This window comes from Choloepus didactylus, chromosome 1, assembly GCF_015220235.1.
Source record: "Choloepus didactylus isolate mChoDid1 chromosome 1, mChoDid1.pri, whole genome shotgun sequence".
Lineage (NCBI taxonomy): Eukaryota > Metazoa > Chordata > Mammalia > Pilosa > Megalonychidae > Choloepus > Choloepus didactylus.
Genome location: NC_051307.1, coordinates 95758512 through 95783925, shown reverse-complemented (window position 1 = coordinate 95783925; position 25414 = coordinate 95758512). Strand labels below are relative to the sequence as shown.

General features: G+C 45.1%; 1 protein-coding gene across 2 annotated transcripts in view; it reads left to right on the top strand.

Annotated features, from left to right (window-relative positions):
• The window catches only part of BDH1 (3-hydroxybutyrate dehydrogenase 1), a 55973-nt gene extending 31002 nt beyond the window's left edge, over positions 1–24971 (top strand). For both annotated transcript variants that reach the window (XM_037837843.1, XM_037837836.1), the window contains exons 3-7: positions 5238–5310; positions 6018–6128; positions 16152–16293; positions 22714–22866; positions 24444–24971. In XM_037837843.1, the coding sequence (XP_037693771.1) occupies positions 5238–5310; positions 6018–6128; positions 16152–16293; positions 22714–22866; positions 24444–24913 (949 nt within the window). In that variant the 3' untranslated portion in view covers positions 24914–24971. The remainder of the gene's footprint in view (positions 1–5237; positions 5311–6017; positions 6129–16151; positions 16294–22713; positions 22867–24443) is intronic.
• The last annotated feature ends 443 nt before the right edge of the window (positions 24972–25414 follow it).

The window sequence follows — 25414 nt, the reverse complement described above, 5'->3', positions numbered from 1 at the left end:
TCCAAATGGAGTCGAGAGGTCACCCTGGTGGGCATTCTCCCACACTATATAGATATCCCTTTTGGGTTTTAATGCATTGGAATTGCTAGAAGTAAATACCTGAAACTACCAAACTCCAACCCAGTAACCTTGCTCTTGAAGACAATTGTATAACAATGTAGCTTTCAAGGGGTGACAGTGTGATTGTGAAAGCCTTGTGGATCACACTCCCTTTATCCAGTGTATGGATGGAGGAGTAGAAAAATGGGGACAAAAACTAAATGAAAAATAATGTGGGAGGGGAGCGATGATTTGGGTGTTCTTTTTTACTTTTATTTTTTATTCTTATTTTTACTTTTTCTGGTACCAGGAAAATGTTCAAAAAATAGATTGGGATGATGAATGCACAACTATATGATGATACTGTGAACAGTTGATTGTACACCATGGATGATTGTATGATATGTGAATATATCTCAATAAAACTGAATTAAAAGAAAAAGATCATGGCTCTTCTGGGTTCCATAACAGTTTCAAACCGGCACAAATACTTAAGTATAAATCTAGCAAAACACATACAGGACTTTTATGCTGTGAAATACACAATGCTGAAGAAAGAAATCAAAGAGGATCCAAATAAATGGAGAGCCATACTGAGTTAAGGGATCAAAAGACTTAACAAAGTAAAGTTGTCAATTCTCCCTAAATTGATATACAAACTTAGTTCAATTCCTATCAAAATCACAGCCAGAAATTTTATAAATATAGATAAGATTATTCTAAAATTTAGTTGGAAAAGCAAAAGAAAGAGAAGAGTAAAGTGATTTTTGAAAAAGAAGAATAAAGTGGGAGGAATCATTCTACCCAATTTCAAGGCTTATCATATAGCTATAGTAATCAGGGCTGTGTGGTAGTTGCATATGGAGAATAGATACATCAACTGATGGAAAAGAATAGAGAATCCAGAAATAGACCCCCACAAATATGCCCTACCTTTATATGACAGTGGTGCAAAATGCTTTTATATGACAGAGGTGCAAAAATAACTCAATGGAGGAAGAATAACATTTTCAAAACATGATGGAGCAATTGGACATCCTTAGGCAAAAAAATAAACTTTGACCTGAGTCTCATACATTGTACAAAAATTAACTCAAAATGGATCATAGATTTAAAGGTAAAACATAAAGCTGTAAAACTTTTAGGAAGAAACATAGGAGAAAACCTTCAGAACCTAGAGCAAAGGGTTCTTAGCTTTGACTCCAAAAGCATGATTTATACAAAGGAAAATTGATAAATTAGACTTCGTCAAAATTAAAAACTTTTGTTCTGCCAAAAAACAAAACAAAACAAAACAAAACAAAAACCCTGTTAGAGGGGAGAAAATATTTGCAAACCATATATGGGGCAAAGAATATATAAAGAATTCTCAAAACTCAGCAGTAAAAAACAAATAATACGATTAGAAAATGAGCAAAAGACATGAAGAGATATTTCACCAAAGAGAATATACAGATGGCAAATAAGCACATGGAAAGATGGTCAACATCCCTAGCCATTAGAGAAATGAAAATAAAAACCACAAGATAACACTATGCAATTATCAGAATGGCTAAAATTAAAAAGGGACAATTCTAAATGTTCACAAGGATGCAGAGAAACTTGGTCAGCCCTACATAGCTGGTGGAAATGTAAAATGGTATAGCCACTCTGGAAAACAGTTTGGCAGTTTTTTTTTTAAAAAACAAAAAAAAAAAAAACAAAAAAACTAAACTAAACTAATCGTGTAATTACCACATGACCCAGCAGTTGCATTCCTGGACATTTATCTCAAAGACATGAAAACTTATATTCACACAAAAACCTGTATACAAATGTTCATCGAAGCTTTATTTGTAATAGACTGCAACTAGAAAAAACCCAAGTATCCTTCAGTGGGTGAATGGTCAAACAAACTGTGGTACAGCCGTGTCATGAAATACTACTTAGCAATAGAAAGGAACAAATTATTGATACGTGCAACAACCTGGATAAATCTCCAGAGAATTATGTTGTGTGAAATAAGTCAGTCCCCTCAATGTCATTAGCCATTAAGGAAATGCAAATCAAAACCACAATGAGATACTACCTTATACCCACCAGAATGGCTACTATTAGAAAAATGGAAAATAACAAGGGTTGGTGAGGATGTGCAGAAATAGGAACCCTTCGCTGTTGGTAGGGATATCAAATGGTGCAGCTGCTATGGAGAGCAGTTTGGCAGTTCCTCAAAAAGTTGAAAGTAGAATTACAATATGATCCTTCTTCTAGGTGTATGACCAAAAGAATTAGGGACTCTAACAGATACTTGCACGCTGATGTTCATAGTGACATTATTCATTTGCCAAAAGGTGGAAACAACAGATGAATGGATAAACGAAATGTGATATATGCATACAATAGTATATTATTCAACCTTAAAAAGGAATGAAGTTCTGACACATGCAACAACATGGATGAACCTTGAAGACATCATGTTGAATGAAATAATCCAGACATAAAAGGGCAAATATTGTATGATTTCACTATATAAAATCATTAGAATTTGCAAATTCATAGTCAGAAGTTACAAAACAGGTTACCAGGATCAAGGGTAGGGGCGGGGAATGGGGAGTTAATACTTAATTGGTACAGAGTTTCTGTTTGGGGTGATGGAAAAGTTTTGGTAATGAATGGTGGTGCTATTAGCACAAGATTGTGAATGGAATTCACATTGCTGACTGTATACTTGAAAGTGGTTAAAAGGGTAAATTTTAGCTGCATATGTGTTATCAGAATAAAAACTTTAAAAAATCCACGGAACACAAAAAGTGAACTCGTATGGACTACTGTTCATAATATAGTTACATTGTTTTATCAATTATAACAAAGGTATCATATAAATACAAAATGGTAATAACAGGGAAAAGTGTGTGTGTATGTGTTGTGTGTGTGTGTGTCAGGTAATGTGTATTAGTTTCTTAGCTACTAAAACAAATACCATACAATGGGTTGGCTTAAACAATGGAAATTTACTGGCTCATGGTTTTGAGGCTCGGAGAAGTCTAAAGTCAAGTCCTCAGCAAGGCAGTGCTTTCTCCCAGAAGATGGAGGCATTCTGAGGTTGGCTGCCGGCGATCCCTGGTCTTTGGCTTTTCTGTCATACTGCAATGCACATGACAGCCTGGAACTCTTCTAGTTTCTGTTGACATCCATCTTCTGGCTGCTGCCTGTGGCTTCTCTTTCCTTATCGAATTCCCTTTGCTTATAAAGACATCAGCCATATTGGATTAAGGCCCACCTTCATTCAGTGTGGACACACCTCAACTATAACATCTCTAAAGATCCTATTCACAAATGGGAACAGGGGTTGGGGTCTGAATATGCCTTTTGTCAGGGACATGATTCAATTCCCAACAGGGGTGTATATGAGAAATCTGAATTTCCTGCATGATTTTTCTGAAAACCTACAAATGCTCAAATGAAAAAAATTTAAAAGTCAATCCCAAAAGTTTACATATGATATGATTCCATATACATAATGTGAAAAAAAATTAGAGATGGAGACCAGGTTAGAGGTTGTCAGGGGTTAAGGGGGTGGGTGTGGCTATAAAAGGGCAACATCAAGGATCCTTGTGGTTGATGAAAATGTTCTCTGTCTTGACTGCCTCAGTGTCAGTATCCTGGTTGTGATATTGTACTACAGTTTTGCAAGATGTTACCATTAGGGGAAATTGGGTAAAAGGTACTGGACATCTTTCTGCATTGTTTCTTAAAACCACAAGCAAATCTGGTAGAAAATGCGGAAGTGTTGGACTTCCTCACCTGTATTGTTGCTGATGTTCTCACAAACATTGGGGACTGATGGCTTGACATGCCGAGCCCTCTATCTTGGGGCCTGCCCTTATGAAGCTCATTACTGCAAAAGAGAGGCTGAACCTGCTTATAATTGTGCCTAAGAGTCTCCCCTGAGTACCTCTTTGTAGCTCAGATGTGGCCCTCTCTCTGTAGCTAAGCCACCTTGGCAGGTGATCTCACTGCCCTCCCCCCTACGTGGGACCTGACTCCCAGGGGTGTAAATCTCCCTGACAACACAGGATATGACTCCCGGGGATGAATCTGGACCCAGCATCATGAGATTGAGAACACCTTCTTGACCAAAAGGGGGATGTGAAATGAAATGAAATGACGCTTCAGTGGCTGAGAGATTCCAAATGGAGTCAAGAGGTCACTCTGGTAGACATTCTTATGCACTATATAGATAAACCTTTTGGGTTTTAATGTATTGGAATTGCTAGAAGTAAATACCTGAAACTACCAAACTCCAACCCAGTAGCCTTGACTCTTGAAGATGATTGTATAACAATGTAGCCTTCAAGGGGTGACAGTGTGATTGTGAAAACCTTGTGGATCATGCCCCCTTTATCCAGTGTATGGATGGATGAGTAGAAAAATGGGGACAAAAACTAAATGAAAAATAGGGTGGGATGGGGGGCATGATTTGGGTGTTCTTTTTTACTTTTATTTTTTATTCTTATTCTGATTCTTTCTGGTGTAAGGAAAATGTTCAAAAATAGATTGGGGTGATGAATGCATGACTATATGATGGTACTGTGAATACCATGATGATTGTACACCATGGATGATTGTATGATATGTGAATATATCTCAATAAAACTGAATTTAATTTAAAAAAAGCACATGCAAATCTACAATTATGTCAAAATAAAAAGTTTAATAAAACTAAAAAAAAAAAACTGCCAGGAAGCAATCTTAAACCTACTGGGAGTTAAGACATTGAATGTGCAGAAGGCTTCATTAATAAAGCTCTGTGGCTGGAAGGATAGACCACATGTGAATTATTCTGAAACATTGCCTATCTATGTCACCTTGGAAAGCAGAAAGTGGAACTTTATTGGGTGGTACACAGGATAGTCAAGTTTGGACAGGGCCTCCCAACAGAAGTAGCTACTGGGTTGGCTTTATTCCAGGGCATCTCTTCCTACTCAGTGGCAAAGGGGGCCACCATATCTGCTGGTTCCCTTCCTGTCAGCCTAGCAACGCTGGTGGAAGAGGGCCTCTTTCTCAGTGGTACCAACAGGTTGTCCCAGGAGCTTGGATTGGGGAGACACTTGGTGCTGCTTTTGGCTGAGTGGTGGGTGAGGGTCCTCTGAGTTGCTTCTGCCTCGGGAACAGGGTCTAGGGGGTGAGTGTGCTCATGGCTTCACATTCTCTTGCAGACACAAAGTGCTGTTTTACTCCGCCTCCTTTGCCCCACTTGGCCGTCGAACCTATGCCAGTGAGGTGAAACCGGTGAGTGGCAGCCCAGCCACCTGGGAATCAATTGGATGATCAAAGTCCTTCCCCTGGGACCCTGGGCCCTGAGCCACCCTCAGAGCAGGGCTGTTGAGCTTCCAGGACACTTGGGGCCACTTTCTCATTTGACAACCCACCCCCACCCCCCATAAAATCAAATGAAATTAGGGGTTAAGAGTTCAGACTTGAATCTCTCAGTCCTGATTTCAGTTTCAGCTCTATTGCTAACTATATTGGGGATTTTTAAAAATGCCTGTTTCCTCACTTGTAACATGGTATAATAATAATACTTATAATATATGGTTATTGTGAGGATTAAATAAGAATAACAAATGCCCATTGCCTTGCGTGTGGTAAATACTAGTAAAAGCTTTGATGATGAAGATGATGGTGATGATGATGGTGACAATGATAATGGTGACTGTAGATGAAGAAGCTGAGACTAGAAAGAGGAAGTAAATTCCCCAAGCAGTGTTGTTGGTTGGTGGCAGAGTCTGGGTTGGAACCTGGTCTCCTGGTTCCAAGTCCGAGCTTTGTCCTCTATACCACACGGTGTTTCTCCAGACAGCGAGAGGCAGGTGGGGAGGGTCAGGCCTAATCCACCCAGGAAGCACTAATTGTCACTTTGCAGAGGGTGGAGGGCCCTGGTTATTCTGTCCTCAGAATTCTGGGTTCCTAATATGGGATCTGCCTTTCTAAAATAGGTTGGCAGCAAAGCTGTCCTGGTCACAGGCTGTGACACTGGATTTGGGCTCTCCTTGGCCAAGCATCTGCACTCAAAAGGCTTCCTCGTGTTTGCTGGCTGCTTGCTGAAGGTAAGAGATGGGTCATCTTCATCACTGTCCCTTACACACTGTCATTGTCTTGCCGTTTTTAATAGTATTCCTAACAGCTGGCTCATCTGTTGCTTAAAACAGCCTGTACCTTTTCCATTGGCTTCAGCCTCACTTTTTCTTCATGGCTTTGTCCATTCATTCATTCATTTATTCATTTACCAAATACTGATGATGTGCCTGGCACTTTGCTAGGTGCTGTGAAAGAATAAAACCAGGTCCTTGCCCCGGAGAGCTTATTGTTCAGTGGTGAGGGGCAGCCACAAACAGACACAGGTGGACAAATTAAAATGAAGATGGTTTGCAGGGATGTGCAAAGAATGTTTAATGAGTGTACACAGAAGGAAGGGACTGATTCTCACATCATAGAGGAGGCCACGTGTGCAGGTTTGAATGTATTATGTTCCCCAGAAAAAGCCATGTTCTTTGATGCAATCTTGTGGGGCAGATGTTTTAGTGCTGATTAGATTGGAATCCTTTGAGTGTTTCCATGGAGATGTGACCCACCCAACTGTGGGTGATGACTCTGCTTGGATAGTTTCCGTGGAGGTGTGGCCCCACCCATTCAGCATGGGCCTTGGTTACTTTACTAGAGCACTATATAAGGTCAGACAGAAGGAGCCAGCTTGCTGCAGCCAAGAGGGACACTTTGAAGAAAGCATAGAGCTGAGAGAGGAGCTGCAGCTTACAGAGACATTTTGGAGACAGCCATTGAAAGCAGACTTTTGCTCCCAAGAAGCTAAAAGAGGACAAATGCCCCAAGAACAACTGAGAGTGACATTTTGGAGAGAAGCTGAAGCCTAGAGAGGAACATCCTGGGAGAAAGCCATTTTGAAACCAGAACTTGGAGCAGACGCCAGCCACGTGCCTTCCCAGCTAACAGAGGTTTTCCGGACTCCATTGGCCATCCTCCAGTGAACGTACCCAATTGTTGATGCCTTACCTTGGACACTTTATGGCCTTAAGACTGTGACTGTTTAACCAAATAAACCCCCTTTTATAAAAGCCAATCTTTCTCTGGTGTTTTGCCTTCCAGCAGCATTAGCAAACTAGAACACCACGTGTTCTGGGCCACGGAGAATGAATAATGATTTGTTGGGTGGAGTCAGGGAAGAATGACCTGTCAGACAGAAGGAATAAACTGAGCCAAGGCTAGAAAGCATGAGGCCCCTCTGGGGCCCATCAAGTGGGGTTTAAGATCCGTGAAGGGAAGCATTGGGGCATGAGGCTGAAAAAGTAATTAGGGGACAGTTCCCCCAGTTAAGAGAGTTGTGCAGCCATCACCGTGATCCACTTTTAGAACATCTCCGTCACTCCAAAAAATTCCCCTGTGACCATTTAATTAATTCCCACATTTACCTCCAGCCTTAGACAACACTACTGTTCTGTCTCTTTAGACATACCATTTCTGGACATTTCATATAAATGGAATCATGCAATCTGTATGTATTTTTTCCCCATCCAGTTTTTTAAAATGTAATTTTATTGATATGTATTCATACACCATACAATCCATCCAAGGTTTACAATAATTGGTGCACAGTATCATCACATAGTTGTGCATTCATCACTATGATCATTTTTAGAACATTTGCATTAGTCCAGAAAAACTATTTAAAAAAATAGAAACTTTAAACATCTCATACCCCTTACCCCTCCCCTCTTATTGACCACTAGTATTGCCCTCTACCCAATTTTAAGACTTGTAATAGAGGTAGGTTAACTAAGACAGTGTAGTATTGTCAGAGATAGATGTTTAAATCAGTGGAACAGAACAAAACATCCAGAAGTGGATTCATACAAACATGGGCAACTGACCTTTTTTTTTCTTTTTTTTTGCTACATGGTTATCAAAGATCAGGGCTACTGGATAACAGTTCAACAACTTCAGATATTTCCTTCTGGCAATTCTAAAACAATAGACACTAAAAAGAAGTATCTATATGGTGAGTCAGTAGTCACAGTCATTTGTTAAATCCTAATTTCTCAGTTATACCTCCTCCCTCTCATTTCATCATTCAATCTTCAGAGACATCTAGACAATGATCATTTAACTTCTTTGTGCTGGAAAGGGGTGTTGACCATATGGGGTAGAGGCATGAAACTGGTTGATGTTCTTGGAGAGACTGGTATCTCTGGGTTTCAGGGCTTTTCTAGCATAGGATCAATCTGGAGGCAAAAAGTTTCTGAAAGAAATAGAGGAGAACCCCTGGTGGTGAATAATAGTAAAGTTTTCAATTGTGGGTATGATTATTCCCAATTTACAGATCAAGAAATTAGGGTTCTAGAGCTAATTAGGAGGAAGTTCTATTCTGTTTTAAAGCCATCTACTCTCCTTATTCCCAACACAGTAATTGATAAACTATAATATACTAGATACAGACTATTTTTTCCCTAAAGAAATATCCAATAATGTGCCAGTGCCAGCCTTTGTGATGTTTTTGATGATTTAATGAAACTGCTTGCTTAACTGTAAGCTAACTGGTTTTCAATAAAATAATCAAAAAAAAAAAAAAAAGTTTCTGAAAGAATAGACTTAATAAGAAAAACTATTATAAAGACTTAGATAGAGCCCAGGGCACTCCCTAGGGTTTTCAGGAATACTGTTGGTTGGGGTTTGGCATACTGTAGTAGTTTTCAGTATCTGGCTAAAGTTTGCATAAGAGTAACCTCCAGAATGACCTCTTGACTATTTGAAATCTCTTAGCCACTGAAACTTTATTTTGTTTCATTTCTTTCCACCCTTTTGTCAAGAAGGCATTGTCATTCCCACAATGCCAGGGCCAGGCTCATCCCTGGGACTCATGTCACACATTGCCAGGGAGACATATATCTCTAGGAGTCCTGCCCCATGTAGGCTTATTTGCAGAGACAGAGGTCACATCTGAGCAACAAAAGAGGCTCTTGGGATGACTGGTAGGCATAATTACAAGCAGACCTACTTCGCCATTGCAGAAATAAGTTTCATAAGGGCAAGCCTCAAGATTGAGGGCTTGGCTTTTTAAATTGGGAATCCCTAATGCTTGAGAGAATATCAAGAATTCCACAGGTGTGGAAGTTTAATAGTTCCACATTTTTCCAAAACGTAGTCTTTTGCACTGGGCTTATCACTTAGCCTAATGTTTTTGTGGTTCATCTACATTGTAGCATCTATCAGCAGTTCATTCCTTTTACTTAATGAGTAGCATTTCATTGTAGGGATACATTACATTTAAAAAAATCCATTCACCAGTTGATGGATACTTGGATTGTTTCCAGTTTTTGACCACTATGAATAATACTTCTATGAACATTTGCGTTTATGTCTCTGTATAGACATATGTATAGACACATGGTTTCTTCTAACACAGTTTAGAAACCAAGATCTGGACATTAGGTGTGGTCATTGCTATTGAGGCATTGCTGCTCCTAGGCCCTCTCCATGGACAGACGAAAATATATGTTTATAATGTATATATAGGATATATATATAATCACACACATATATTCTCACACACTATATCTATGTATCCTATGTACATTTCCTATAAATATATCACATATATATAATACATATAAATCATGAGCTTATATTCACCTCCTGTTCCATTTCAATACATCAGCATTCTTCCTTGCTCCCCGCATTCCATGTTTGTTTCTTCCTTCTCCTGCAGTGAGAACTCGGATTCCCAGCTACATCAGTATATACTCATTTGGTTAACCCTATAATACACACAAAGTAGTTTCAGAATTGCTACATACATATCATTACAAACAGCAAACCTACTAATTCAGTGTGTCAGTTCTGATTCTCTGAGAAGCAGATGCCAAAATAGGACTAGATGTGGAAGAGATTGAGGAAATGCCTTTGATGGATAAAGGAGGAAGGAGCAGGAAAAGGTAAGGAAATGCTTTATTGTAATCAGGTCTATGAAAAGAAATTGGGAAGGCAGAGCTTCAGACTACAGCGCAGTTCTGAGAGTCTCTTTGGGACAATGGGGAGTGCCCAACCAAAAGTTGCCTGTTAGAGGAGACCTGCATTGAGCAAGAATGGCCCGGTGTTCCCAATTTGCTCAGTCATTAAATAAGAACAGCCAAGGGGTGGCATGGGTGTGGCATCATGCTGCAGTGGATTGGAGGCATCTGTCAGTTGTGCTCTTTGCAGCAGGTTCTCGTGAAGGGAGCTCTGACAGGTGCACCTCTATGGCCACCACAGTAGAACTTAAGATTTATTTAAAGTTCTTTTTTTTTGTCTGTTGACTGAAGGTATATAGTCAAAGTACTATGTCCAGAAGTTACATGGATTCCTTTTTTGTTTTAACCATAAAAGCACTTTTATTAGCAAGTATTTTTAAAAACATATAACATTAATTTCCATTTATTCTCTAAAGAGGATAATACGTTATTGCCAGAATAACGTAAATAAAAATTCTGAAGTGTTTTTACTATAATCTCTAAGGTTAATTCCATTTTTATTTTCTTTTCCTGACTTTCATATTTATATATATGTACACACGTCCTCTAGCTTTTCCAAAATAATGCTTTTATTTATTTTTATATTAGAACTACAAACATATCCCCAACTGGAATACCCTTGAATCAGATCCTAGAAACGAAAATAAAGTCTGTCACTCTTTCAGATCCATCAGTGTTGGATTTCTTTGTCCTGTCAACCCAACCTTACATTAATTTTGCTTTTTTTTTAATCTTATTAATATCTGTGTTTTGGGCTACATTACCCTATGTTTGGAAGTACGTAAATTTTATTCCTGCAACTAGCTTTATGAAAGGGGAAATTACTTTTTTTTTTCTCAATTTTATTGAGATATGTTCACATATCATACAGTCCATCCAAAGTATACAATCAGTGGCTCACAGTATTATCACATAGTTACTCAACCACTACCACAATCAATTTTAGAACATTTTTATTACTCCAAACAAAAACACAGAAAACATTAGCCTTATCCACCCCCCTATTATTGACCCCTAGCATTGGTGTGGTACGTTTGTTATTGTTGATGAAAGAATATTAAAATATTACTGTTAACTATAGTCCATAGTTTGTAATAGGTATTTTTCCCATATGCCAGTCTATTATTAACTCCTTGGAATAGTTACGTACATTTGTTATAGTACATGAAAGAATTTTTGTATATTTGTACTGTTAATCACAGTCATCATCCACCACAAGGTTCACTGTGTTATACAGTCCAATGGATAACTAAAAATAGTGACTGTTTGGGTTTGCTAAAGCTGCTGGAATGCAATATACCAGAAATGGATTGACTTTTATAAAGGGGATTTATTAGGTTACAAATTTAGAATTCTAAGGCCATAAAAGTGTCCAAACTAAGGCATCAACAAGAGGATACCTTCATTGAAGAAAGGCCGATGGTGTCCGGAACACCTCTGTCAGTTGGGAAAGAACATGGCTGGTGTCTGCTGGTCCTTTGCTCCTGGGTTGCCTTGCTTTCAGCTTCTGATTCCACGGGCTTTCTCTTAAAGCATTTGTGGGTTCTCACTTAGCTTCTCCAGGACAAACTCTGAGCTTTATCTCTTAGCTTAGCATCTCCAAATGTCTTTCTGTCTGCATCTCCAAGCGTCTGGGTCTGTGTCAGCTTTGAGTTCTCTCTCTCTCCCTGAGCTCTCTTAAGGACTCCCGTAAACTAATTAAGACCCATCTTGAAAGGGCGGAGTCACATCTCCATGGAAATAATCTAATCAAAAGTTCCCACCCACAAATGGGTGGGTCACATCTCCATGCAAAAACAACCTAATCAGAAGATCCCACCCACAATAGGACTGCTCCCACAAGAATGGATTAAAAGAACATAGTCTTTTATGGGGTACATAACAGATTCAGAATAGCATAGTGACTCAAACAGATGCCTGTACACCAATATTCATAGCAGCATTATTTGCAATAGCCAATAAGAGAGAACAACCTGAGTGCAGATGAATGGATAGACAAAATGTGTTGCATCCACATAGTGGAATATTATTCAGCTGTTAAAAGGAATGATTTTCTGATATATGCTACAACATGAAAATATTATGCTGAGTGAAATAAACTGTCTTTGCAGTGTTTCTAATATGTGTGATAAGATGCTCAAATATAATATGTGCCAAGTATCCTCACTTCTGGCCTTGAGACCACCTAATAATATATGCTGAGAGACTGTAAGACCATTCTGCCAGGATTAGCCCATCACCTGCCTCAATATTATAAGAAATTGAAGAGGAAGAAGTTGAGAATACACATTTCTTTGGAGAGAGTTGTTAGTGTGCTGTGATATTTTCCCTCTGATCTCAAGTCAAATGAGGTGGGTTTCAAGAGAAGTACTCAGCTTCCCATTTGTGCCCTGAGACCTGGGGGCACAGAATGGTATGTTAATGTTTACCAAAAGAAGCCTAAAGGCCTGAGGATGAGGCTAAAAGGCTTATCTGGAAGCAAGGCAGAGAGAGCAGCACTGGGCATGGGCACAGGCATGGGTAGGGCACAGGTGCCTGGACCTGATACATACCTGTCTGAGGTCACCTTAAAGGCACCCACCTAGGGAGACCTGTAGGAGGGTCCAAGGGACCCCGGCTGGAAGGGTCATCACTGAAGCCCAGATCTGAGGGAGAGGGGGCACTGCCCTTGCCATGGGAATAGCAGTTGTTGAATCCAGTGGGGGGATCTCTGTGGAACCCACAAAAGTGTCCTCAAAAGGCAGAGCCAGCCCTTGTGCATGTGCCTTTCTGAGAACACCAATAGCAGATAACAACTGCACCAGGCTCAGAAGACCATGCTCTTGCCCCATAATTTGCCACCCTCTGGATTGCCTCCTGGAGGGTCAGAAATTAAGGCTACTGAATAGGAGAGGAGGAGGAGGTAGAAAATATCGAGAATGACAACCTCCACCAGCATGCCCCAGCTTGCCACACCCGGTCAGGCCTGGGTCAGGGTAAAACTTTTAAATTGGATACAAGTTTGAGACTTTTGGTTTCAAACCAGGCTGTGCTGGAGTTATTTGATTATTAGACTGAACTGGGCTTTTAATGCCAAAACAAAGAGCTCTCTATTTTCTGAGAATGACTGAGAAAGCTACACGACTTGCCCACAATTTCATCTAGGGATGGAAAAAACAGCATACAGCTGTGGGACAATGATTTGCTTTGAGAAAAGGCTCTTTGCTGGCAAGCTGCCAGATAAGAGTTCTGTGGACAACCTGACCTTGAGTGAGGGGCTTTCCTGGGGACCACAGGGGGATTGGTGAGATGTTGGCTAGAGGCACAAGGTGTGGTCTGGTGTGGGAGTCCACAATTGCGGCACTGTAACAGAATTAACAAAGTCCTGGGTGAGTGGAAAAGACACTGGTACATCTAAGTTAGAATCTGCAGTATTGGAAGTAGACACGAGCAACCCTTCTGAGATTCAGATCACTCGGGCTTGGCTCCAAGGGGTGTTTGAGAAGACACCAGGTAGAAGACTTCATTAAAACAATATGTGTGTTTTCCTGGTGCCCCTTTGCTATCTGTGGCAGAGAGAGGTATCTGTCAGCCTGGACTGTGGGCACCAGCATCCCCCCACATCTGGACTTAAAGATGGCATCCCAGGGAGTCCTTTCTTTGGTGGAGCCCTCTGTGGGCCTCTGAGAATGGAAGCACAAGCTCCAGGCTATATGCTCTCCTGTAGATGGAACACCTGCTGTGTCATTTGGGAAGGTTGGCACCTCCAAGGGATTTCAGAGCCAAACCTTGGACTAATCATGCTTCAAACCCAGCTCCTGTGTGCAGCAGTGACTCTGGGTGTAACTGGCATTCCTGGTGCCAGGCCTGGGCAGAGGCTCCCTGGGTTATATCGCATTGCTTCTTCAGAAGGGCCATTGGGGAGGCTCCTTTTAGATGGAAAACGAAGCTGTGATGATGAGCGGGTTTTGGGTTGGAAGGGATATTAGAGGGAAATCAGCCTAACATCCTGTTTGTTGCCTGGATCTTCTCTGTACCATGTCCCCCCAAACTCCAACCACCACCACAGGATGTCACCCCTTCACTGCCTGAACACCTCCAGACAGTCCACACCATTACCAGACCATGAAAGTCACCCCTCATTTTGAGCAGAATTTGACTTCCTGGCCCTGGTTCTGTTCTCTGGGGCTGCATAGAAGTTGGCCTCCTCACCATCCTGTTCTCCCCAAGCCGTCTCTCCAGGGTCATTTATCTCTAGCACCTTTGGCCCCATTTGACGTGGTCCTTTCATCACTCTCTTCTCCATCCCTCTGAATTTGGGTACTTGCCAGGGTCCTCCAGTGCTGAGGTTAGGGTCCTCCTGGTTCAAACCATCTAATAGGCTCAGCCTTTAGATTAAACTTCCCACCCTTGACAGATGCTGACCATCTTCTGTGCCATCCACTCTTGCCCTTTGCCTGGTATGTTTGCTTTGTTACCAGTTGTACATGCCCTTGGCAAGCCCTGGGTGGAGAGTAGGCATTTCTCTTTCACATCATTCTCTGGCAGCTACTCCAGTCCTCTTGTAAGATGCACCAATATTCCAGGTGCCACTAACAGAAAACACTGCCAATTAAACTGACAATGTTTAATTTTCACATGGACTGTAACTCATCCCTACTGTGAAAAAATGTGTGTCATACAATAGATACGATAATACAACCTGCCTCGTGACATGAGGACCAACGAGATAATGCACGTGAAGTGCTTAGCACGGCACACACCACAGCAAACACTCAGTAAATGAGGTCTGTTTTTACTGAAATCCTCCTGCACTTCACTGCTGCCCCCAAGCAGACCCTTGTCCACCCACCTCTCCAGTCTCACGTACCACCACTTGCTTCTACATCAGCTCTGGCTCCAGCCAATGACTCCCCGTCCCATCCTCTTACACGTCCCAAAGTGCCCTGTCCCCATCGGCCCCCTCTTGTGAATTCACAAATCAATATCCTCAGCTGTCACTGCCTTTGGAAAGCTGTCCCTCCCCTCCCCACCTTCTCTGTCCCCTTCCACATCCCACACAGGTTACAAACAGCAAATACTCACTGTATTGTTTGCTTACTCCTCTGTCTACTTCCGTAGAACTTAACTCTTTGAGAACAGGGACTGCATTATTGATCTTTCTGTCTTCAGGGCCAAGCCCAGGGCCTGGCATGTGATAGAGACCCAGGGAATACTTGCTGAATGAGTGACACTTTTCTGATGTTTAATGATTCCTAAATTTGCTTAGGACTTTACAGTTTAACAGATTGTTTAAAAAAAAAAAAAAAAAACTGTTTCTCCATTTCAATAACCTGAGCAGGTTAGGACAGGGGGCAATGTCCTTATTTTACAGCTTAAAAAAATGGGCAGCAAAGTTAAGGGACCCCCCCTGAGCACACAGGACTTGGTAGAACTGGAATTAGAGTCTGGCCTCTTACCAACTCAGGCGTTGATGGGCTCTTGGCTTAGCACAGAGGTGCAGACTGCTAGTCAAATGTGGTCTGTAGATGTGTTCTGGCCCAAACAGTTTTTTTTTTTTTTTTTTAATTGTGAATAAGTTGCCAACACTTAAAAAATTAGATTTCACACAGATTTTCCAGTTTCAAGCTTAAAAATCTAAGCATCTGGCAACCCTGGGCTTATTTGTCCACATGGGCAACAACTGGCAGGGGTTGAGAGGCAAGGCCTGTGCTCCAGTTCCTTCAGCTCCCCACCCTCCCCACTGACACCCAAATGTCTGGCCACGATAGGAATTAAGTTTGCAACCCCTGCTTAGAGAAGTAATCCTGCCAGACAGTGAGTCTTCTTGGGCAAGGTCTCCATTCTCTTAATGGCTTTGTCTCTGGTACTTTGCTTGGAGCTTGATATGTCATCAGGGCTCAGGGGTTGACGAGAACCACCTGATGGTGGGGCAGGTCCCCTTGGGCCTCCAGAAACACCACCTGCAGCTGTCAGTAAGCCCGAGGCTTTGGCAGGGACTTGGGGGACCCTAAATTTGCCTCAGGATGGAAAGGAGGGTGAGGGTTGAAGCAGTTCCTCTCTCCTTTCCAGGACAAAGGGGGCCCTGGGGTCAAGGAGCTAGACAGCTTGAAGAGTGACCGATTGAAAACCGTCCAGCTCAACGTCTGCAAAATCGAGGAGGTGGAAGAAGCAGTGACAGTTGTCCACTCGATCCTGAAGGAACCTGAGAAAGGTAGGGGGCAGTTTGGGGCAGCAGGGGTATTGTATGGGGCCAATCCAAGGGGGCTTTTCCTAAATGCCACCCTCCACTTCTGGTATCCTGCCAAAACACTGATTCTTTATTGTTTATACTCTTCCTCCTGCACAGTAGGAGGCAGTAGATTCAATTAAACATACCCATGCCATAGGGCAATGTAAAATAAAGCCTGATGGTGATGCCAGAATCTATAGGAGTGATGAATGCATGTGGGCTGGTTCAGGTCAGTTCAGCTCTGCTCATTGAATGCCCACTCTGGGCCAGGTGTTGGGGACACAGTCCCTGTCCCTGAGGGCCTCACAATTCAGTGTGGGGCCTGACCAGGTGACTTCAACAGGATCAGTGCTCTGAGAGAGGCAGAGCAGCCCAGGAAAGAGGGACTTAGCCCAGTCTTGGGGCCGGGGTGTGGGAATGGGTCAGTTAGGGCAGATTGTGGCTGGAGTGGGGAAGGTCATTCCAGGGGGAGAGGGGAACATGAACAAAGAAAGGCTCTGAGGTGGGAGGCAGCCTAGGATGCACTGGGGTGACAATGGTTTGGGGTGACTGGTGGAGGTGGTGGCAGCCACAAGGTCAGAAGGTAGGGCCAAGTGGTCGAGGGTCTTGGGTGCCAGGTGAGGGAAACTGGCCACACTCCTGAGGGCAGTGGGGAGCCACGGGAGGGATTTTAAAGAGAGGAAGGGCCTGGTGAGATTTGTGGAAGCTCACTCAGGGGCTGAGGCAGCTATGTGGGGAGTGGATTTAAGGGGCAGCAAAGGTGAGGGTCCTGAACTGATGGGCATTGGAACGATTCAAGGAGCATTGAGAATGCAAAACTGGCTGGACTTGGTGACTGATGGGTGTGGGTTTGATGAAGAGGTGAGAGGTCTCTATCCTGGACGCTTTGTGTCCCGCACTTGAGCAGGTTGGAGGAATAAGGAGCTGCAAAAGTGCCCATAGAACACCCTGGGGAGTGTCCTGGATGGAGATTAGGTGTCCGTGGTGGGAGATGAGACTGGGAGTGGGGGAAAGGCAAGGCGGGTCTCCTGGGGAGCCTGAGTGTTTAGGGGCCAGAGGATGGGGAGGGGACAGGAAGAACTGTCAGGTTTGAGTAGAGTGTCCCAGAAACTAAAGGAACAGAAAGCTTGGGAGGGCCAGTAGCCAACAAGGTCAAATGCTGCAGAAAGTTCCCATAGCATATGGACTCAAATGTCCTCCCAGTTCAGCCACATGGAGGGTCTTGGTGGCAGGGGCTGTCAGACAACTCCAGGGGATGCCATTCACATAGATACAGCGACAGTGGTGCCTCTGGAAATGGGTAGCACGGCAGCCTTGTGGAGAAGTGAGTTTGATCTCCTCTTTCATCTATGAAATTTTCCTTTGTGCTCTCTGGCAGCCCAGGCGAAAAGGGAAGTATGCCTGGGGTATGCCTGATTTCAGCTCCCTGCTTTCCAGGGTGGGGGCAGCTCTCCTGAGGAGGGGAGTGGGCGGTGTGACCGGTGCTGGCACTCTGTGCTGAGCATTTGTAAGTCAGGCGGGAAAGCTGGTCATCCGTGAGCAGCAGCCGCAGAAGCTTCTGTGCTGTGGCTAACTGAGAAGCTGTTGCTTGAGCTGCCAGCCTGTCACTGAGTTGTGACTTTGTCAGCCCACTGCCACTCCCCTCTCTCCACAACAGGCGGTTTCCAGTCTCCCCCTGCTCTCTGAGGAGAAGCCTGTGAGTTCCTGACCGCACCCAACATCTGTTTAATAATCAACAGGCAGAGCCAGGGCTCCTGTCCCATTAAGAAAAGGCAGGATGGGTCCCACTGGGATGATTATCAGCTCGGAATGTACAGCCTGCCTGGCCCCTCCCTGATGGTAAATCCTGCCTTCCCAGGGGCGGCTTGGGATATTGCCGTCATAAACTAGTAGGCAGGAAAACAGCTGCAGTCAGCCCCATAAAACCACTTCATTACAGCCTGTGGGTTTTGTGGTGAGTTAAAATGCCCATGGAAAGGAATCATCACTCTGGACCTGAGCACAGAATGGGGCTGCACCAGTCCTGCGGCCCTATTGTACCCGAAGGGCTTGGGGGCTGCTCAGGGCCACTGGGACAGAGCCGTCTCTGTTCCCTGTACTGGACCAGCCAGTAAGCCTGACTGGGCAAGGCAGGGTGGACGCCCATGCCCTTGGATCTGGGTTCAAACCCCAGCACCTCCCTGACTCACAAAGCTTTGCCGGCTGCTTTTTTCCACATGAGACATTCGGGGAAGGCTTGATAAACCACTCACCATGACCTTACTTCACCAATACTGCATTTTTTTGGAAAAAAGATTTGAAAATTTTTATGTCTGAAAAAGAAAATAAATCTGTCAAATATGCATTTATGTAGGGGATCCACACACTTCTCTCCTTCCGGGACAGTCTTTTCCCGCCCCTGGAAAGCAGCGACAATGCTGGCTCTGAACTCCAGGTGGCGCCCTCCCAAGGCGTTCAGACCGGCTTGCTGTCCCTGTGCAGTGGCTGCCGCCGACTCACATCCACCCGGGCAGAAACCTGCCGGGAGAGTTACCCTCTTTCCCTCCCCCTGCACTGTGGGGGGCATTTTTTGATGGTGAGTTTGATGCCCTTCATCCTGGCTTCTTGGTATAGATGCTGCCAAAGCCTCGTGGAGCCAGCCGCAGGGGGTGAGATGAAGGGGATTCTGATTAGAGCGGGTGAGCCATCTGCCGCCAGCTCCTTTCCTTCCAGCAGGACCCTGAGGGACTGGACATCTGGAACCTGTGACCAGCCCGCCCCACTCTCATCCCAGGGAAGAGCCATGTGGGTGGGCCAAGGGGCAGGCTGTGGGCATGGTCAGACCTTGGCACTGTCAATTCTGAGTCGGTAGGTAAACCCGTGTTGAGCACCTACTGTATACTTGGTAGTGTGCTGAGCATTGGAAGAGTATGACCTGGCAGGAGGGGTTTATGATTGAACAGGAGCCAAGTGGGAGCTGGGGGCTGCTGGGCAGGACCTCTGAGGAATGGATGTAACATTGGGGGGCCTTATGCCATTGTCAGGGAAAACCCTACATCAGAGACACCTTCAGTCTGGGAATGAAAAGACTGAATTTCCTCTGGGTTTCACCTCTTACTAGAAGGGTGACTCTGGGCTTGTACTGACCCCTGTGTGGGCCTTAGCTGGCCTGTCTGGGAGACAGGGAAAGTGCTCCGAGCTTTCCAGTGCTCACATCCAGATCTGGCTGCTGCAGCAACTCAAGTAGAATTTTAACAAGTGCTCTCAGGCTGAGGGGTGGCGGAACGGAGTAGAGCCAGGAAGCAGCAGAGGCAGGAAGGGGCCGCAATGTCGGGAAGTGGCGGGCTGGTTAGACTTAGGGGAGCAGAATATATGAGAGGGAGCGGAGGAAAGTCTGATAAGAAGGCCCCACAGGCTGCACCCCAGAATAGGACCATGGGGAGCAGGATGCTTCTCCAACAATACAGGAGACAGGGAACAAGCCCCTAAACTAATGGAAATGGAAACAGGAAGGAAGATATGGATTCTAGTGACACGGCAAAGGAAACCAACAATGGCATGGGGTTATGCACGAGGGCTGTGTCCTGAAACAGACCTGGGTCCGTATCTCATCCTACCTTCCCACTGGTTTGTTGTGTGACATGAGCTAGGTCCGTAACCTCTCTGAGACTCAGAACAATGTGTATCTACTCTAGGTTGGTTGTGGTGATCAGGTAATTGATAGATGCTGAGTGCTTAGCTCAGCCTGCCAGATGTCATGTTGACCTTTATCAGTAACATCAGCAGTGCTTGGTGAGTCTTCAGAAAGAGGAAGTGAAGGAGCCAGAGGAGTCAAAGGTGAAACTGTTAACAAAGGAAAGGAGCCAATGTGGGCAGCTTGGGAAATCCTGTGTTGGTTGTTAGGGTTAGGGTGAGTTGGAGGACCTGTGGGACTTTCAGGTGGAATTGCCTATCAGGAGGAGGAAACTGGGGTCGGGGGAGAGCCATGACTCCCGAGGGGTACCTGGGAACCCTAGCCATGGGGGTGGTGTTTGGGGCTTTTGTAGGGAACAGCTGTCACTCAGGAATGTTGTGAGTTTATAATAAATGTTGGTTGAGGATCACTGCGTTCACAAACTGGTACTGCTTACCAGGTCAGCAGAGCTAAAGTCCGGGAGCAGTGGGCTTTCAGAGGTCAAATTCAATTTACCATTTTTGGATATCAGTGACAGATGTAATTGTTTTGATTTTTAGATGGCAAAATGTATGCATTTTAGGTCATGTGATACTGTCCTATAGGAATCATACACAAAGAAGTTAGAAAATTCCACAAACATAAAGTAGCTGTGGTTACCTAAGAATAGAGTTTGAGGAAGCAGGCCCAGGAAAGGACACTGTGGGATACCTCTATTTAGAGAAAGGGCAGGTAGAAGAAAGGGGTCAGGAAGGAATGCTTGGGTATCATTTATGTCGAGGGAGAAGTGAGTGTTGAGGACGATCAATGGTGTATCATGCTGTAGAGAGGTAGAGGAGAGTGAAGACAGGGGCTTTAGCATGTGACTAAGGAGAGTGCAGGGTCTGGACCACTGGTCAGGCTGGGAACCTGGAATGCCTGGGAAATGGGAAACTGGAGAATAGAGATTATATTTCAGAACCCTAGCCATGGAGGGAAGGAGAGGGAAAGCATGTTTAAAAGAGGGTTCTTTAGGATATGAAGCATGGTATTTGTAGACATTCATTCATTTAACAAACATTTATTGAGGCCCTAATGTGTACAGCGCTGAGGGGAGGGAGCTAGGGACAAGGGAAAAGTTGCAGTTGCATAAAGGAGAGAGGATTGATGGATCACTGTTGAAAGCTGGGGAGTGATGCATCAACCTTGAAGTGTGGAGAGTGATCTGCTCTTCCTGGGAAGAGAAAGTGGGTGGGGAGGCCCAGGGGAGGTCTGCAGGGTGGGGGCGGGAGCATGGGGGTTGTGGTGGATGGCGTGGAACTTGTCACTGGAGTCCACTGCGAGGTCATGGGTTAGGACGGAGAGCAGGGAGTCTACAGAACTGCCCCTGCGGGGAGTAGGAACACACGCTCATGAGCACTTGGTTAACCAGCAATTTCCTTTCTCTAATAAATGTCCTTAATTCTCCATAATTGCAGGAGAAGGCACCGGCGGTCAGTTGATGAAGCTTTAATTTGGGTAACACGGAAGGAAAGCAGCTAGAGACCAATTACTCTGTCGTTTACACAAACTCATTTCCATGATTAACTCGCATAGTTCTCCAGCAGGCAGGGGGAACGGCCCAACACAAGGACGGGAGCTCTGCTTCCCCAAGGCCACGTGGAGGCTGTAAACTGAGGGTTTCCACAAGAAAAAGGCTGGATCTGAGGATCTTGCCTGTCCCGTCCCTACACCCAAAAAAAAATGAACTCAGAGAGGGTCCTGCCAAACAAAGCTGCCGCCTTGTTGCCACTTTCCCCCAGTTCAGCGCTGCCTCTGACTTACTGAGTAACCTTAAGCTGGTCCTTTCCCTCAGGGCCTTAGTTTTCCTAGCTATGAAATTAATCATCAGACTAAATGAACTCCTAGGAACCTTCCAGACTCAACATTTTCTGAGTTTACAAAAGCCAGTTCTCCCATAGCAGGGAAGTCAACCCAGGTATACTCTGAGAATATACATTTGCTCTGATCTTATACTCAGTGCTGTGGGACCACACAAGGATGAGGGGTGTCTCTACCTGCAAAGACCAGAAGTATTCATGTAGTGTATTGGTGAACAAGTCACTGTGTCACAGGGGCTTAGCATGTGATAACCATTAAAGAGTGACAGGGTTCAAGTGAGATCAGAGAGCAGATAATTGTTAGGAGGGTCTCAGGGTAGAGTGGGACAGAGGCCTACTCCAAGATCAGGTCTTGGCTGAGCCTCTAACTTGCTGTGCAGCTTTGGAAGCTGGGTCTCCTCTCTGGTCCACCAGAGGAGGTTGACCTGGAAGGTTCCCCTGGCTTCTGGCAAGAGGGAAAATGTAAGCAAAAGCTCAGGGGCAGGGATGCATAAGTAGGTGCATGGGTGTGGGGTGTGGAGCAGTCAGGGTACAGGGAGGAGACTGAATGGAGGAGAGTAGAAGTGAGTGACTGAGGTGAGGTGGGACTCAAGGCCGGAGGGACCCGGAGGGCTGGTCATGATGAGCCCAGAGAAGTGGTTCAGGCAGAAGCAACAGCCTCCCTCAGCAAGATGAGGACTCAGCATCCTAGAGTATAAGGAGGGTCATAGCCAACCCTTTAGACCTTGTTATCTCCTCTCATTCTTGGGTGACTCTAGAAAGTGTCTAGAACTGTGGGCAAGAGGCCAGGAAGTCATGGGACAAGGGGATGAAAGTGGGGAGAACGGGCTGGTGGGTGATGACTGAGCTGAGCACACACGGTAACTGTCAGTCCTGTCCTCTCCTGTCCAGGGCTGTGGGGCCTGGTTAACAACGCGGGCATCTCTACATTCGGGGAGGTGGAGTTCACCAGCATGGAGACCTACAAGGAGGTGGCGGAAGTGAACCTCTGGGGGACAGTACGGACGACAAAATCCTTTCTCCCCCTTATCCGAAGGGCCAAAGGTGAGTTGGAAAGGAACCTCTTTCTCGCTCTCTAGACCTGCTTTCCTCAGCAGATCCAGCATCCATGGCCCAGCAAGTACCCAAATCCCAGGAGCCTTGCTGGGCTGGTGGGTGGTGCCAGGCAGAGGCGCCATGACCAGGCAGTGGGAAAGGATCTGTGGCTTTCAGGAAGTGGAGCAGGTAAGAGATCAGCAGTCTAAGCACCAAAGACTTGAAGATTAGAGCAGTGATCCCACCTCTGGGAATCTAATCTAGAAAAATACTCACTTTTGTGCACAAAACTGTGTAACATGTTCACTGTATCAATAGGGGTGTGTGGTTAGGTAAATTTTGACATATCCATTCTATAGGTTATTATGCTTTGGTTTAAAAATGAGACAATCCTGATAAAAAGTAAAAAACAAACAAACAAAAAAAGAATTATTAAAATTTTGGAAAACATACAAAACACCCAAACCACATTAGATAGCCAAATGTAAACAAACCACCTCAGAAGTCACTGACTTTCTCCCAAGAACAGCAAACAGTTGTGACAAAAAGGGCATGATCTATAGGGTCTATCCCAAAGTTCTGGCAACAACAGAGATGTACATGGAGAGCAGCTGTAGGATCTTAGAAGAAAACCCCAACCCTCCAGTGACCTTGACTTTAGAGGTTCCTGAAAGTTGCTCCCTGCAGTGCTCAGGACAGGGCTGTGTGTTCCTTCCTGCGCCCCTTCCTGGGTATGCTAATGGCCCAGAGCACACCCAGGGCGAGCTGCTCCCGGATCCACCAGGGCTTACACAGCTGGGCTGGACGGGATCCACCTCCAGTACCCCCTACCCTGCCCAGGGCTGGGAGAAGCTGTGGTTGGGGTTGGCCCCCAGCCCCTACAGGCCTTTTGAGGTCTTCACTCTCATCGAGTGCCCAAGTCTCTGCCTGTATGTCCTAGCTCTAAAGTCAGGTTCAGAAACCCTGGTCCTTTCCCATCTGCTTCCCTCTTTGTCTGCTGTCTTGGGGTCCATCCAGAATAGGACAGACTTGGGGAAATCGATCCTCACAGCACAAGTCCTTCTCCTCTTTCCAGGTTGCCTTTAGGCCCTCCCAGCCATGGGTGGGCTCTGTACTCCTGCCTCCATCCCTCTTGTTGCCATCTGTCCATAAACACTTGGACTTGGCCGTGTTACTTATCTGTCTGTCTTATTATTTGAGCTTGATGTTAAGCCTCTTGAGGTAGGTTTAGGCTGTATCTCTCCCTGCCCAACATCAGACCTTGCCTACTGTGGATGCTGGCTCACCGTCCCACATTCGCCCATTGCATTTTCACCCCAAATTATGAACACCTGGTGGGCTCTGGTTTTTGAATTAGTTGTGTGTTGCCCATTAAATTGTGCCCTCCTGGCACACAGGCCTGCTTCTCACTCCTCTCTCCTCCCCTGTCCTGCCAGGCACCCGAGAAATGTTGGGGATGCTGATGCAGATTTGTGGGGGCCTGAGCCGGCCTTGGGTATGGCATGAGAAGGCCTGTGCCCCGCAGGTGAGCAGATCCAAGCACACCCGAGCACACCTGAGCAGATGTCTGCTGTCTCCCCCTGCAGGCCGTGTTGTCAACATCAGCAGCATGCTGGGCCGCATGGCCAACCCTGCCCGCTCCCCGTACTGCATCACCAAGTTCGGAGTGGAAGCCTTCTCTGACTGCCTGCGCTACGAGATGCACCCCCTGGGCGTGAAGGTCAGTGTGGTGGAGCCTGGCAACTTCATCGCCGCTACCAGCCTCTACAGCCCCGAGAGCATCAAGGCCATCGCCAAGAAGATGTGGGACGAGCTGCCGGAGGTGGTGCGCAAGGACTACGGCAGAGAGTACTTTGACGAGAAGATCTCCAAGATGGAGAGCTACTGCAGCAGCGGCTCCACAGACACGTCCTCTGTCATCAACGCTGTCACCCATGCCCTGACAGCCACCACCCCATATACCCGGTACCACCCCATGGACTACTACTGGTGGCTGCGAATGCAGATCATGACCCACTTGCCCGGAGCAGTCTCTGACATGATCTACATACACTGAGCAGTTTCTCTGTGGCCCCTGGTGTGGGGACCTGATGGGAGGGAGAAGGAAGGGAGGGAGGAAGGGAGGGAGGGAGGGAGGGTGGGAGGAGAGAGCTTACATTACACAGCCACCTTTTGATCACCCACTTGTGGATTATCCACAGCAGTGTCCCAGGAGAACCCACCACCAGTTTTAGCATTAACCAGAGGGAATAACCCAGTGTGACTTGTTTGCATAGTGAGCTGTTTGGGCCTTCACAACAGGGTGCATAGTGGCTGGCAGCGACACCTAAACCTCAGTGCAAATATGGTGCATCTGTCTTTCTGGAGTTGATTTTATTCAGAGATTTTATAGAAACAATTTTATATTAAAAATAGATTTATTATAGAATAGAATGCAAATTTCCTTATATTTTAAAGCTAAAACATCAAGTAAAAAAAAATTATCTCGTTTGATCCTTTAGCAGCCTCAGGAGTAAATGAACTGATTTTTTTTTCTTTTGTGTATGAGGAATCTACA